The sequence below is a fragment of the Cydia strobilella genome, chromosome 8, assembly GCF_947568885.1.
Source record: "Cydia strobilella chromosome 8, ilCydStro3.1, whole genome shotgun sequence".
Lineage (NCBI taxonomy): Eukaryota > Metazoa > Arthropoda > Insecta > Lepidoptera > Tortricidae > Cydia > Cydia strobilella.
Window position 1 is genome coordinate 8,866,862 of NC_086048.1, and position 14,949 is coordinate 8,881,810.

Below are 14,949 nucleotides of genomic sequence, written 5' to 3' on the forward strand. Positions count from 1 at the left end.
GTAGCAAGTGGTTCAAAAAGTCGAATCTTGAGCGTTGGGAGGGTTTCAAGGCACGAGGGATGCCTGTACTGTGACTGTATGCATTCGTCCCTCGTACACTGTTCTCGGGGACGTAATGACAACCCCAGCGTAGCTTAATGACTAAAATGTTTAAGTATGGACGTGGACTTTCTTCGTGATTTGATGAATTGGAACAAATTTAACATTCTACTTTCGCTTATTTATTAAACTCGAGTCCTCTTACATCTTACTCGATATTTTATCATCCCTCAGTTGATGGTGTAGTGTAGGCACTCCATATCCTGTTGCTCTTACGTCTTACTTACGATCCCTTACGACAGCAGCTCTTTTTAGGGTACTGTTCTTCTTCTGATCGGGTGTGTTAACCTTAATTTCTCGTAGGCTAACTTTTACTTACACAACATTATTTATATACCTAAACTATTTATACATATGTAGGGTAAATATAACAATATTCCGCATTGAAGACTACCTATCAAAAATAGGGTTAAATTACTTGTTTATTTAAGCAACTTCTAACAAATATTTTGTCGCCTGACACTGAATTTATAACAATATACCTCACAAATAAACACTAATATCGATACAATCCACCCGGCGGCCAAAACTACGTAACACCCCATGTACTGCTCCAAGTTCATTGGTGCCGTACTATCAGTCTTCTTTGTTACATGTATACTGGCGTGATTTTTATATAATTTCTCAGTAAAACCACCTTCTATCAATCGACCTAGAACAAGATTCAGAGACTCCGCCATCGGAGAGAACTTCTTAAAATACAAAACCGTTGGACTCGTCACAATCATCTGAGGCACAATATGTATCTCTCCATAATGCTTTAAAATAAAACTCTGGGCGGTAACCTTATTCATCGCTAGAACGTACTTCATGCCCCTCGATAAACTAACCATAGTGTTATTGATCTCGGTGCTGTTGATGGGTTTCCAGTTGTTATACACTTCAGGGTCATCAATATAAAAATCCTTGAGAGCCGGCACACCACCCAATGGATAACCAGAATTTAAAATGTCTTCAAGATTTTCAAATTCTGGATAGTTCGAGTTATCCTTCATAGCGCGAATAAGTGATGTCTGGTAAAATGTTCTTATCATAAAACAGTAGAACATCCATAAGAGGAACATGGTCAGAAATGTCGGTTTGGATGGTAAAGACGTCGCAGGCATGCCCATGCAAATAGTCCAAGAATAAAACAGGACACATGTCTGAGGCCGCGCCAATGCAATTCTTTTACCCAATTTCTCCCACAAATTGCTTTTAACGAACAAAGCGACTAATACAATGAGCACAAAAGTGACAGCTAGAGATATTCTGGCTTTCATTTGAAATGGACGGAGAAGTTTTTGCCAACCTGGAAGTGGTATTGCGGGATGAGTGACCCAAGCCATGTTTGTCGAATGGTAATCTGTGGATAAATGAAACGCCTTAAATCTTGACAGCGTTATGGCCGCTGATGTCATGGAGAAGTTAGCGAGGTCGTGATAAACATCTGCCAAAGATCCTAGCCAATTTCCGTCCTTGTCCAGCTGGCCCCAGCCGGCGCCCCGATGCGGAGTCATCACCTTTAAGGTGGCGTTCAAAGATTCAGCAACGAGAAGTAAAAGATCGCCGTCAGCGCCTTTTGGGGTTCCCGTCTTCAGAGACATAAATGGGACTTGTTCAAACGTAGACACAATAATCTGGCATTTATGTAAATTTCTGAGTTTCAAAGGATATACTTTTATGCAAGAATCATGAATGCAAGAGTCTGGAAGTGGCTCAGGTGGACTTATTTCACATTTCTCGTTATCATAAATGTAATAAGTGAAGCCAATTATATTACTGTTTCCAGGTCCATCATTGATAAAAACCACATTTAAGATCTTATGATTCCAGAATATGTCCATCGCTTTTCGTTCGTCACAGTTATTGCAAATGACAATGAATTTCCCGGTGTTGTCGAATTCCCCATGCCGCAACCAGTCCAGCGTGTTCATTATATCAACCAAGTCTGACCCGAATATCACAAACTGCCTGATTCTGTCTGCGGATGAATCTTCGCCAGCGAGAAATGTTCCTTTTCCGACGATCACACTTTTCCGATAAATTTGCATGAACGCAGTTAAACCGAGAAGAATTGAGGAGTTATGGAAAACCATGGTAACATATCTCCATTCAAAATTGTTTAGGGCTATCTTTGCCGCGCTGGTAGCTAAGTTTTCGGCTGCGGTTATATTTTTGTTGAATAACATTAAGCCGTTATAAAGCTCGCCATCGATTGGCATGTCGACCGAGGTTAATCTGACTGTGACATCAAACGTTATGCACGAAACACATCGCGCCCATCACGGTATATTAGTTTTAATAATATATCGGCAACCGACATTCTCATCTATAGACCAAAGTTGATGTAACTAATATCCATCAATAGAAGCATTAATCGCCCGTTATCAGCCACATTTGTGATGTAAGTAACATTACTAATATTTGTTGCTGTCGTAGTGTTGCTTTTTCTGGGTGCTGGTCTGTCCTGGTTCTTAGCTTTTGGGAGACTTAGGCCCCCTGGATCGGAGAAAGGGCCGCCATTCCGATACACAGGTGTTGAGGGGCCACGCTGACGCGACTAGGAAGTTCTCGTAAACGGCACATGGGATGCCCATTTTAAAAGATGTATAAGTGCCCCTCTTTGATGGTATGAGTTCAGCTGTGTACCTCGCGTCATCTCGTACGGTTTTTAGGTGTTTTATGATGCCCTCAGGTGTCGATTCTTTTTTGAAAAAACATCCATGGAGGTATTTCATGACTTCAACTCCTCGAATCTCAGTATTTTCGGCGGATCCCTTTAAATTTAACGAACTTTTGAGATTGCGGCGACGTTGGTGCCGACTATGTGGTATTTCCCAGCCCTCCATTTGGCTATCGGAGGTCTCCTCGGGGATTTCGTTAATTACTGGATCCGTGCTATTGCATTTAATAATGTCGTCATGTTTTGTCAAATTAGACTTGTCCAATTGAATTTTCGTGCTGCTATTAGCATTCGTTGTGATATTTTTGTTTTAGTGGAGTCAATATAAAGTTTAAGTTACATTAAATGCACACTCAAATTTTTCTACATGGGTGAATTCTATATCATATTGAATACCCGTCTGTAAAGTAACAACTTGATATCAGTTCCCGTTTTTGAGAAATAAAACTTTTTTTTAAATCTTTTATACTACTTTTTTTTTTTTTTTTTTATGAAATAGGGGGCAAACGAGCAGACGGATCACCTGATGGAAAGCGATTACCGCCGCCCATGGACACCCGCAACACCAGAGGGGTTGTAAGTGCGTTGCCGGCCTTTAAGATGGGAATACGCTCTTTTCTTGAAGGTTTGAAGGTCATATCGGTCCGGAAATACCGCAGGCGACAGTTCATTCCACAGTTTAGCTGTGCGAGGCAGGAAGTTTCTAGAGAAACGCACAGTTGAGGACTGCCAACCATCTAAGTGGTGAGGATGGTAATGTTTTCGCGTAGGGCGATGGCGAAAAGAAGCTGCAGGGATTAATCCGAACAATTCCTCGGAGCACTCCCCGTTATACGCGCGATAGAAAATGCAGAGCGAGGCCACATCTCTACGCAGCGCCAAGGAGTCAAGCCGTTCCGAAGTACGCTGGCAGTCGACAATTCGAGTCGCTCTTCGCTGGATGCGGTCCAGAGGGAGAAGCTGGTATTGGGGTGCCCCTGCCCATAGATGAGAACAGTATTCCATGTGTGGGCGAACCTGCGCTTTATACAGCTGTAGGCGGTGGGCCGGCGTGAAATACTGTCTCGATCTGTTGAGCACACCGAGCTTTTTTGAGGCTAATTTGGCCTTACCCTCTAAATGGCCGCGGAACTGGACTTCACTCGAAATGTCGACGCCGAGGATTCCGATACTGGCTGCGGCAGTCAGGGGAGTGCTCTCAAAACGAGGTGATACGACAAACTCTAACTTTTTTGCGGTAAACGCGCAAACCTGTGTCTTGGCAGGGTTAAAACGGACTAAGTTTAGTCGACCCCATTCAGAGATTTCTTTTAGGGAAGTCTCAATTTCAGACACAAGTTTGTTCCGGCTCTCGATGACGTTTTCCCGAGAGATATTGGTGCGGCCGGTGTAAGAGGCATCACCCGTACTATCATCAGCATAACAATGAATTCCGCTGATTTGCAGCATGTCATTGATATGCAGAAGGAATAGCGTGGGTGATAGCACACAGCCTTGGGGGACACCAGCATTCACAGACATGGAGTCTGAGCATTCGCCGTCAACTACGACCTTTATGCTTCTGTCTGCTAGAAAGCTACTGACCCATACACATAATCTCTCGGGAAGCCCATAAGATGGTAGCTTCGAAAGAAGTGCTTTGTGCCAGACGCGATCGAAGGCCTTCGCTATATCCAAACTAACAGCCAATGCTTCACCCTTTGTCTCGATTGCCTGTGCCCAACGATGTGTCAGGTAGACTAGAAGATCACCAGCCGAGCGGCCTCTACGGAAACCGTATTGTCGGTCACTAAGCAACTGGTGGTCCTCTAGGTACCGAAGGAGCTGGCAGTTGATAATGGACTCCATTATCTTCGAGAAAAGCGAGGTTATAGCTACTGGCCTGTAGTTGGATGGATTTGAGCGGTCGCCTTTTTTAGGGATCGGGTGCACCAAAGCTGACTTCCACGAAGTCGGGACTACGCCGGAAGAGTAAGAGAGCCGAAAAAGACGCGTTAAGACCGGTGCCAACTCGGGAGCACACATCTTCAGCACAACCGCAGGGATTCCATCGGGCCCACTCGACTTATGAGTGTCGAGGGAAAGAAGTGCTTTGCGCACCGAGCTTTGTTTGAACCGGACATCCGGCATATAGCTCTCGCACCGCGGTATGGTCGGCGGCGCGTTTCCCCCGTCATCCAAAGTCGAGTTGGACGCAAAGAGTTTGCCCAGAAGATCGGCTTTGTCTTTTGCGTCGTGGGCCAATGAATCATTCTCCGTGTGCAGAGGTGGAAAAGATGGCGTGCAGAAATTCCCCTGGATAGCTTTGGCAAGAGACCAGAACGCACGAGTTCCCGACGGGAGGCGCTCTAATTTCTCGCCAATTCTACCAATGTGCAGCGACTTTGCTCTGGCAATAACTCTTTTGAAGGACCTGGAGGCAAAGTTAAACTTCTTTTTTAATGCGCTAGTCTTTACATCCCGTACTGCCGCTGCGTCTACCCAGGCCTGGTAACATTCCTGCTTTCGGCGAGAGGCCTCTTTGCAGAAACGACCAAACCAAGGTTGGGATTTGCCACCAACAGGGACCACAGAGAACGGAATGAAAAGCTCCATTCCCTGCAGCACCACGTCAGCAACAGAATCAGCAACGACGTTGGGATCATCCGGCGTGAAGCAAACCTGCCTCCAAGGGTAGGATGCAAAGAAGGACCGCATCCCGTCCCAATCTGCTGACCTATAGTGCCACACACGGCGGCCACAAGCAACTCGCCGACGCGGCGGGTACGCGAGTGGCACCGTACTCCGGATCAAGCAATGATCCGAGGAACCGAGTGGGGCTTCAACGAATACATTGTAGTCAACCGGATGAGAGGTCAGCAGAAGGTCCAACAGGGAAGGTTCATGGCCTTCCACATCTGGGATTCGCGTAGGCGCAGTAACCAATTGTGTCAAGCCATATGCCAGAGCAAAGTTATAAACAGATCTGCCCGCATGATCAGTCTTGCTAGAGCCGAGCCATTCGGCGTTGTGGGCATTAAAATCACCAAGTACAATGATCTCAGCGGAAGGGATCTGCTGCTGCACAGAGTCTGCAGCCGTTTGGATCTGCTCAATGAGTCGGTCAGTTTCGGCATCACCGCTATGGGACCTATATAGGCACGAATAGACACGGGGATGGTGATCGTTGTCTATACGCAGCCATAAGGTGGAGAGGTCCCTACCTTCAAGATTGTTGAGGCGACGAAAACTGATATCGTCTCTAACGTACACGCACACCCCAGCCCTAGGCGAAAAGGAGTGTTCCAGTCCGTACCCAGGGTAGGAGAGGTAAGATGTGTCCGCCGGAGACGCTATCTGCGTCTCGGTCAAAAAGAGCAAGGCCGGCTTTGCTGTCTCGAGGTGTAGGTGGACAGCATTAAGGTTGGAATGTAAACCCCTGATGTTGCAGAAGTCCACGGCCAGCTTGGCAAGGGGTGCCGAAGTTGCTTTGCTCTTGCCTCGGGCAGATGACAGATGGTTGAGCGCGGTTTTGCCCCCCCCCAGAGTACGAAATGGGGCGGCCTCGGCGTCCACGCTCAGGCAAAATGTTACCTGAGCATGGAAGCCCAGTGAGGGGTTCTCCAGCGCTAGTGCAGCAACTGGTACCCTCCTGGGGTAACCTCTTTAACTGCGTCGTCATCATTAGAAAGGGGGGGTTTGGGGGTTGGAGCTATCTGGGAACCTTACTCACCATCAGGAACACAACACTACATGCCTACAAAGTAGGCAGCAGTGCTATTATGGCTGTGGTCTTCTGTAAGGTGGAGGTACTTCTCCAGTTGGGCTGCTCCAAATTCAAGCGTGATGACATAACGCTGTGCCCTACCTCTCTTGTTGGACGTAGTTTAAGGACATACCCGGGTCCTACTTAAACAATTATTCCCACATAAGATATTTTTCGTAGAATGGGTTATGAAGCTTATACGACTACACGGTCAGAATATCTCTCGACAATATGTAAATTATAGATTTATTGAAACAAATTATTATTTTGTAAGTTTTTCATGACCGAGGAACTCCCACACCGAGAGAAAAGTTTACTATGGTGGTTATGAAGTAGTTGTATCGATCATGTTTAAAAATCTCCCGAGTCACTACTATATTTGTAGAATAGCAGCAAGATTTTGGAAACAAACAGCAAATAATGTTCTGCACAATTAATGGACATTTCTAGTTTTTTGCCAGTAACTGCACAAGTTATGGAAGAATAACGTATTCATTTTTCTCTCGATAATTAAATCAATTTTCAGCATAAAAAAATTAAAAAGTATGCGGTATTTCCAGGCATTCACAGAGGCCAATTCGAACTTTATTTAAGATGTCAATAATATATCATTTTGTTATCATTCGCCCGACCGTCTCGCTCGCTCCAAAACATATTTTAACTAGTACGAGCGAAACGCACACGCAAATTAAAAAAATGATATCTTTAATAACAAAGTTCGAATTAGCCTCAAGGTATATTAGGAAAGTATACCTTATGGCTTATGGCATTGCGTTAAGGTTCAATAGTTCAATGCATTAAGTGTCTGTCTTTATATGAAAAACGATAGCTGTCAAATTTTTATATCTATTCACAAAACGTTTAGAATACTGGATGCTGTGTCAGATATAAATAGACCCTTGAAGTCTTACAACTATCTATTATGCTTGATCTGAATCTTACTGGTTAGTAAGGACCGTCCACTTAGTTATACTTCGAATAGCCACCCGGACAAATTATAAAGCTAATTTCGAATTTTAAATTTTGACAATTCACGAGAAGAGTAACGTAACGTCAAACGATATGTTTGTCCCTTTTCAACGATCCTGTCATCCGATGCTTTTAGTAGCGGGAGCTGTGAGAGTGAAAAGACGCAAATGTCAGCAATTCTTACCGCTTGGTATTTGTCAGCGAGCGCATCGCGACATGAAACCAGTATGAACCTGGCCCTCGATTACGTATAATTATAAGGAAACTTGGGATCAAGTTATATTAGTCTAAGGTCTAACAGTTGAGAATAAGACGTGCTCTGAATATACAGTGTGGAATTTTTTTATGGGCCCTGAAGGGAAAGTGCCTTAAAACCTTAAGTTAGCTCATTTTATTTTTAAAAAGAAACAAAACTGCATTCAAAGGTTTTTTTGAAATTCGCTTGTCTCGCCTGGGAATCGAACCGACTAAAAATTCCAAACAATAAACACTCCCTATTTTATTCTACTAGTCGATACCACGTCGATACAGTTAATGTTAATGATAACATTTCTTCAAGAAACATTAGGTCTTACACTCGTCTGTCGTACAAAATTTCCATAAAATCGAATATTTAGTACTCAAGAATATTTCTAGACAAGCAAAATTGAAAAAAAAAAAAAAATCTTTGAATGCAATTTAGTTTCTTTTTAAAAATAAAAGAATGTCTCCTTTAAGTAAAATGAGCTAACGTAAGGTTTTTAGAGAATTTCCCTCCAGGGCCCATTAATTTGATTATTAAATTATAGTGGTAAGTAAGCGCATTGAGTATGCACTTTTGTCTCAGGCGATGCCGCTTGGCACGATTGATTGTTCCTTAGGGCAAATAAAACTGATTCAGCCTGGTAGCCACGAGATCGTAACGCCCCCCAAAAGGGGGGTGAAAGGGTCGGCTCCCCAAGTCCAATCTATGCTATATTTCTTCCTGTTCTTAGCAACTAGGGCAACTTATATATCATTTTCGTATAATTTAGGAACGAGGAATTCATTTTTGAAAAAAAATATTAGACCTTTCCATACAAAAAAAATGAGTTGTTTACAAAAAATTTAAATGTTATGTAATTTTTTGTGACAATTTTCCCTGTTACAATTACAGTGTGGCGATTTTAATTTTTTTAATTTAATTTTAATCAGGCAACAAGGCCCATATTACGGCTACCTTACAGACTATATTATTACAATAACTTAAATAAATACTAAGCACTAAATAAAAAAATGGACAATGTAGCCCATTTATTGATCATTCTGGAAAATATCACTTTAAAGGAATAGCTGCCGAAACGCCTGTCAAAAAAGAGGCATTTTTTCTTACTAAGCGGCGTTTTAAGTTTCCAAGTTTTTATTCCTTACTTGTTGTTTTTATTCCTCACTTGTTGTTTTTATTATTTTTTCGCAACTGTGTTAAAAAACGTCGTTCGATACACGTGCGGAAATGTCATTCTTCACTCGTCCCGAGTCTTGCCAAGATACCTATCTCGGTACTCGTGAAGTAATGACATACTTTCCGCACTAGCATCGAAATGTACTATTTATTTCATTTGGGCACCAAGAAGTATGTTGGTAGTAAACCTTTTTGCGAGTAAAATAGTATGTAATAATGATTTAATATAATATTGTTAATTAACTAAAGTTTCATTATTGCGTCATTTCATCTCATAACCCTACTACCCATTGAATTGAATGACCTTTTTCACGTTTTCTGCAGCAATGCAGTCGACTGCAGCAATATTGAAGCGCGACATTGCTGTCGACTGCTACGGCAGTAGCCGTAAATGTCAAAATCAAATTTCCTGTCTGGATTTTGACGTTCATTTAAAATAAATAATCAAAGGGGATCATCGATTTTGGGCCCGGAGGACAAACCATCGCGTATATTATGGTACACTACACAGACGGTTACAGTAATTATAAACGCATTTGATTACGGAAAAAGATATAATATTGGGTGTAAATGAAACGGGAATGTATTATACAATAAAATAAATTATATCTATTATTAATTTCCGTAAATCACACCATCATCTTTATTAGCATAGCATAGCTTAACGCTCAATTTCGCACAAACCGTGAGGTTTTCACTAAGGAGTTTAAAATTCTCTTTGCACTAAACTTTATGGTTGGTAAAAAAGTCTGTATTCTAATTTGGCACTAACTGCCACTGTCTGTCATTGCTATGTCATAGCCTCGTAGCTGACATACGTGAGATATATGCCGCAATGTATGCATTGCGCGTTTTATCGGAGCTTTGCCTGAGGTGTGTTAAGTAGGCGCGCAATCAAAATTAAACATGCGTAAACAATCGTTACGCGTACCGATGAAACTGGGTAAGTTAGTCATGGGAGAATTAACGGTCGACCGCATCGCGAACTCTCGGCAGTTCAAGCGGACCGATCGTCTACCGCGAACATTGAAGTGAGACGGAGATATGGAAGTCGATCAAACGTTCTCTACAGTGAATCAGTACCCGTCAGTTAGTGCCTGCGTGGGTAATTTAAATAGCTTGGACGTCGTAATAATTATGGTTGTATTCCATACAATATTACATATACGTGAGATTTTTTTTGTTATTACACTAACATGAGTAAGAGATTTATGAAGGTGAAACAAAAGTCGAGTGTCCATTTTCTATAAGCAATAAAAAAAAATTCGAAACAAAAATGGTTAATAGTAATTAAACGGATTCATTTACGTTAGAGATTTTTTTGTAGAATATAGTAAATATAAAGAGCTTAATTAACATGTAATTTTTATGTACACATTAGTTGTTATTTTTATGTAAAAAAATTTTTTAATAAAGAAAGTTATTGGGGGCAGGTTTCTGTGCCAAGCTGGAAGAAAATATAAATACTTAATGAGTATATGCCTGAGAACAGCATATTAGAAAATCTCTAGTGTGGGGATTGATGTTTTGGTTTATTTCTCTATTTTAGTAATAATTTGGATTTATAAAAACAAATTGACATATTTTGTGGAGATTTTTTTCAAAATATATTATTTGTAACATAGGTAATCACATCTCAAAAAATCTCTAATGTGAGAATTAATGTAGATTTCTCATACATTTTGAACTGTGCGGACCGGCCTATTTGTCGTATCATTTTTGTTTGTCGAATCATTTTTGTTCGTCGCGGCGGTCAGTTTTTGCGGCGGGTTTTGTTTAAATTTTGTCGGTTGCTTTACTTGCGCGGCGAGTCTCTCATTCGTGCGCGGGGCCGATGCGCGCTGTTCTCGCCGTACCGTTATTTCCATTAACACTATACGTGGGTGTTAAGTCACTTAGCGGCATTTATAGACCCGACATACCGATAAGTAAATTTAATTATACAGTAAGGGAACCAATTATGCTGCCGCTGAAATTGTGTTAGCTCGTAATGGAATCTACCTACTGAACTATATTGGCACAAATAAAAATAGCCTAGATTTTTATTTTTATTTGTGCCAATTAGATAATTAATCAAAAATTTCCTTATCAGTTGACATAAAAACATAAAATACTATTGTGTGTTAAGTATTTACTGTAACATACCTACTTCTACGTATGAATATCAAATCACGAGTGTGGACCTTGTCGCTTTAACTATTTGTGCCGTTTTCAAGCAAAAGGTACCACATTGTCGCTTGCCATAAGGACGCTGACAGGTTTTTCGTATAAAGATACAAGCAATTTTCGTCCTTATGGTAAGCGACAATGTGGTACATTTTGATTGAAAACGTCACATTTACTAGATAAATGACATATAACTTAATAAGAAATATCAATTAATTATGTGAAGCGTAAACTTATTTCTAAAGCTTATTAAGCCACACAAGACTACATGAATGATAAAACAACGTGGGATTAATGAGGGCTGCCGCGTTTTATTTCGCCGCTAGGGGCGCTAATGTAGATGGAGGTCTGAGGGAGGTCTTTCAAAATGTCAAATGCATAGAAGTTTTGGGGGTTTCAAGCTTTTTATCGGGAATTTTCACTCCTTATTCATAATTGTGGTAAATCTTTGATTAATCATGGTAAGCAATAGATATAGCTCAAAAAAAAATTGTGGTTTAAAAAAAGTGCCAACTAAAATATAAGCAAAATTAAACAGGTTGAAAAAATGGCACATTTAGACGTTAAAATATTTTTGTGTATATTAGAACGTATTGATTTTATAAAAATAAGCATAGAAGAATTTTGAGACCTGTTTTTCTGGACCTACATCTACAGTGGCGCCAACTGGTGAGCACAAAAACGGTAGCCCTCATTGTGATTCGAAATGATTAATGATTTATTAAGTAAAGCTTGTCCCAGAAAAAAACACGCATTTTAATTTTCACAAAATCTTACACAACAGTTAAAAATCAACTGTTTGATGGTAAATTCTTGTAATACGGAAAATTGGGCCTAAACTAGCCATTCATTAATTATGGGCACAAATTACTTTTAGGACTTAGGTGCTTGTATTCTTCAAGGGTACCTACACTCCGCAAGAACATATCTAAGCCAAAAGATATTTGCTAATTTTAAGTACCCGTGGCTCCTGATACTTGAACTTTTTACGACTGTAATTACGGTTCCCAAAATTTCTACTGACAGAAAATTGTAGCGTTTATTGGGTTATGATTTATTGTTTTCACTTTATTAATGAATATTTAAAACTTCAGGTTAAATTTGATTACGTATCATCACGCCTCCGGAATAAGAGTTAAAGTGACGTTTTCAATCAAAAGGTACTATTTTGTCGCTTACCATAAGAACGAAATTTGCTTGTATCCTTAAACGAATAATCTGTCAGGGCGTCCTTATGGCGAGCGACAATGTGGTACCTTTTAATTGAAAACGACACATTTCAGTAAATCGATCAAGGTATGTCTAAACCAATCCATGAGGTAAATAAAAATAATTTAAGTTACTTAAATTATCTAAAACATCGACTTTGGAAAATTCAAACAACTTGCTAGCTGAAAAAAATTATATTTTATGAGAAATTATAATTTACAATATTTCATACAGGCATCCGTCTTCAGTCGTAAACTTAAGCTAAAACTCTCACAATCTCACGCAAAAGGTAAAGCAACGTTAGACTATAATATATTATAGTTTTAGCAATATTTGTGTAGTCATCGCCCAACCGTAAAATGAAATAGGTAAGAACCGTACCGAGACACGGATAAGGTCCATTCGCACGGAACACACGCGCGGCACGCGGGGCCTTTTAAAATATAACTAATCACCAATACAATAAGTTTCATTGTGCTTTGTTTCCTTTTAACACTACACTGTAATTGAAGACATTGCGAACTCACGTCGGGCGTCTTGTGGCCGTCCATTATATAAAACATCAGTCTATAGCGGAACACCGCGACCCCGCTAACCGCGCTGGATGCTGGACCGCATCCCGTGTCGAGGTACTAATGCACAAACCGAAACGTTTCTATGTACAGGGCATACACAGAGATTGCACATCAGTGGTTAACGTCGATAAGAAAGTTTCCAATATTGTGCGCTAAGTTTCAATTTCACATAATCTTTGAGCATATCAGACAGCTGTATCTCAATTAAAGCTTTGCTATTGACAAAGTCTGATGTCGTGTGCGTTCGATCAAACGGACCTCTAACGGCGCGATAGAAATAAAGACGTAACAACAAATAAGTTAATACAATAAAATCATATATCTCCATAATAGAAACTATGTTTCTTGCTATAAACAAGTAAGTCACTAAATAATAACACGAAGCAACACACTAAATCGATAACATAAATCTCTGAACATGGTAAACAAGTTTAAACGTGTACAAGTACCTATCTTTGTGCTTCACAATATGCCAATAGCAAAACCTGGCACGGAACTGTCAGCTCAATTCACCCAGCACATTTAGACCCAAATGTACAATATATTACATCCATGTGGTAAAAGCGTTCGTGCAAAAAACATTGGTATCGGTTTTTACAAGTCACATTTTCGCTTTATTGAAATCCCTCGGGTTTTCTAGTAAAAAAAGTTTATATCAAATGCATCAAAAATGTCCTTAAACACCTAACGTAGTTATCTCCCTATGTTCGACATACGGCTAGCTGATTGGAATTTATCTCGTACACGGATATTAGGAAGAAACCAAATACACCAGACCACTGCGTACACAAAAAAGCCTACAGTTAACGTAAGACAACTTGCGTCAATTCGTGTAAAAAACACCATATTTATATTTAAATATAAACAGCTTAAATAATAACATATATTCAAGTAACAAAATTCAAATGTACAAAAGTAACGTAATATTTCTTTAAATACAATAAATTTATAAACCTTTCAAGCTCACAGAACAAACAGTAATGGTTTTATAATTATTATGTGTAAACTGAATTGGTTCAGTGGAGTCGGTCGGTGCGGACAGAGGGCGCCACTGTCTGCGTCACACGTTTCTCGTCAACATCAACGCGGCGACTACTCTCTTGGGGAAGACTGAAGTGTACTTGATTTCGCACATCCTCCTAAGGCCATAGACATATTTGTGCTTTGTAAATTGAGAATCCTATGAATAAAATCAGACCTTAGGCCTCGTTTATACCTACAGACGTATTTCACACGTGCCTTTCCACGCTCACCTTGAGCTGTTTATAATTACTGGATTTTATAATCCCCTGTTAAGGAATTTAACAAATGCAGCAATCGCAAAAATACGTCTGTCCTTTGAGGAGAAAAGATGTGGAAATCAGTCTGCGCCTTTGTCCGCATCTCGCTTACTCTCATCCCTTGCAAGCTCCGGAGCGACAGTAACTCTACGAGAGATATCGTAACTAAAATAAATACGTAATAGTAACACGGAAGCGACCCGATCAATACATTAATAGGAAGTCCTGTGTCGAGTCCGACCCGTGAGGATGATATAAAACACGCATAAGTTCATTGGACTAGTTTGTTCAAATCCATCCGTCTGGACATAATAAATGTATTCTAATGTAGAAAGATATTATGGCAACAAACTTTACAAAAATCCTAAAACAATGACTAAAAGCAGCTCATGGTTAGCCCAAGACTCGCCATAACTTTTAAAATGCACAATTTAATATTCACCGATACAGACACATACATAAATTGTGAATAACTTCTTCATAAAAAATCATGTCAAAAAACCTGACGCGTCTCGCGCGGTCCGATCTCCGCCGGTAAAATGACTCCAAGGTTAAATGACTTAAATCTATCCTTACTTTCTCATTAAACATTGTAAGATGAATAAGTTCGTCCATCCGATCTCAGTTCGTGAATGTACACATTCTGCCGTGTGAATTGATGATGTTTAAATTACGTGTTATACACAATCACAGATTTGTGTCGGAGCACGTGGCTTAAACGAGGTTGTACTCTTTCAGGTTGGACTGTAGGATGGTGTCCTTCACCGCAGCGAACACGAACCGGATGTTCTCGGTGTCTGCAACACAAGGGACAACTTAGT

General features: G+C 40.4%; 2 protein-coding genes across 6 annotated transcripts in view; both read right to left on the minus strand.

Moving 5' to 3' along the window:
- Window positions 1–536: 536 nt before the first annotated feature.
- Window positions 537–2,389, minus strand: LOC134743353 (uncharacterized). Its single transcript, XM_063676745.1, has one exon. It carries the CDS (start codon window positions 2,301–2,303, stop codon window positions 537–539), a length of 1,767 nt encoding a protein of 588 aa, XP_063532815.1. The 5' UTR covers window positions 2,304–2,389.
- Window positions 2,390–12,452: 10,063 nt separating this feature from the next.
- Window positions 12,453–14,949, minus strand: part of LOC134743580 (guanine nucleotide-binding protein G(q) subunit alpha) — a 37,009-nt gene continuing 34,512 nt past the window's right edge. For all 5 annotated transcript variants that reach the window (XM_063677133.1, XM_063677130.1, XM_063677134.1 and 2 more), the window contains one exon: window positions 12,453–14,925. In XM_063677133.1, coding sequence (XP_063533203.1) covers window positions 14,843–14,925 — 83 coding nt within the window. In that variant the 3' untranslated portion in view covers window positions 12,453–14,842. The remainder of the gene's footprint in view (window positions 14,926–14,949) is intronic.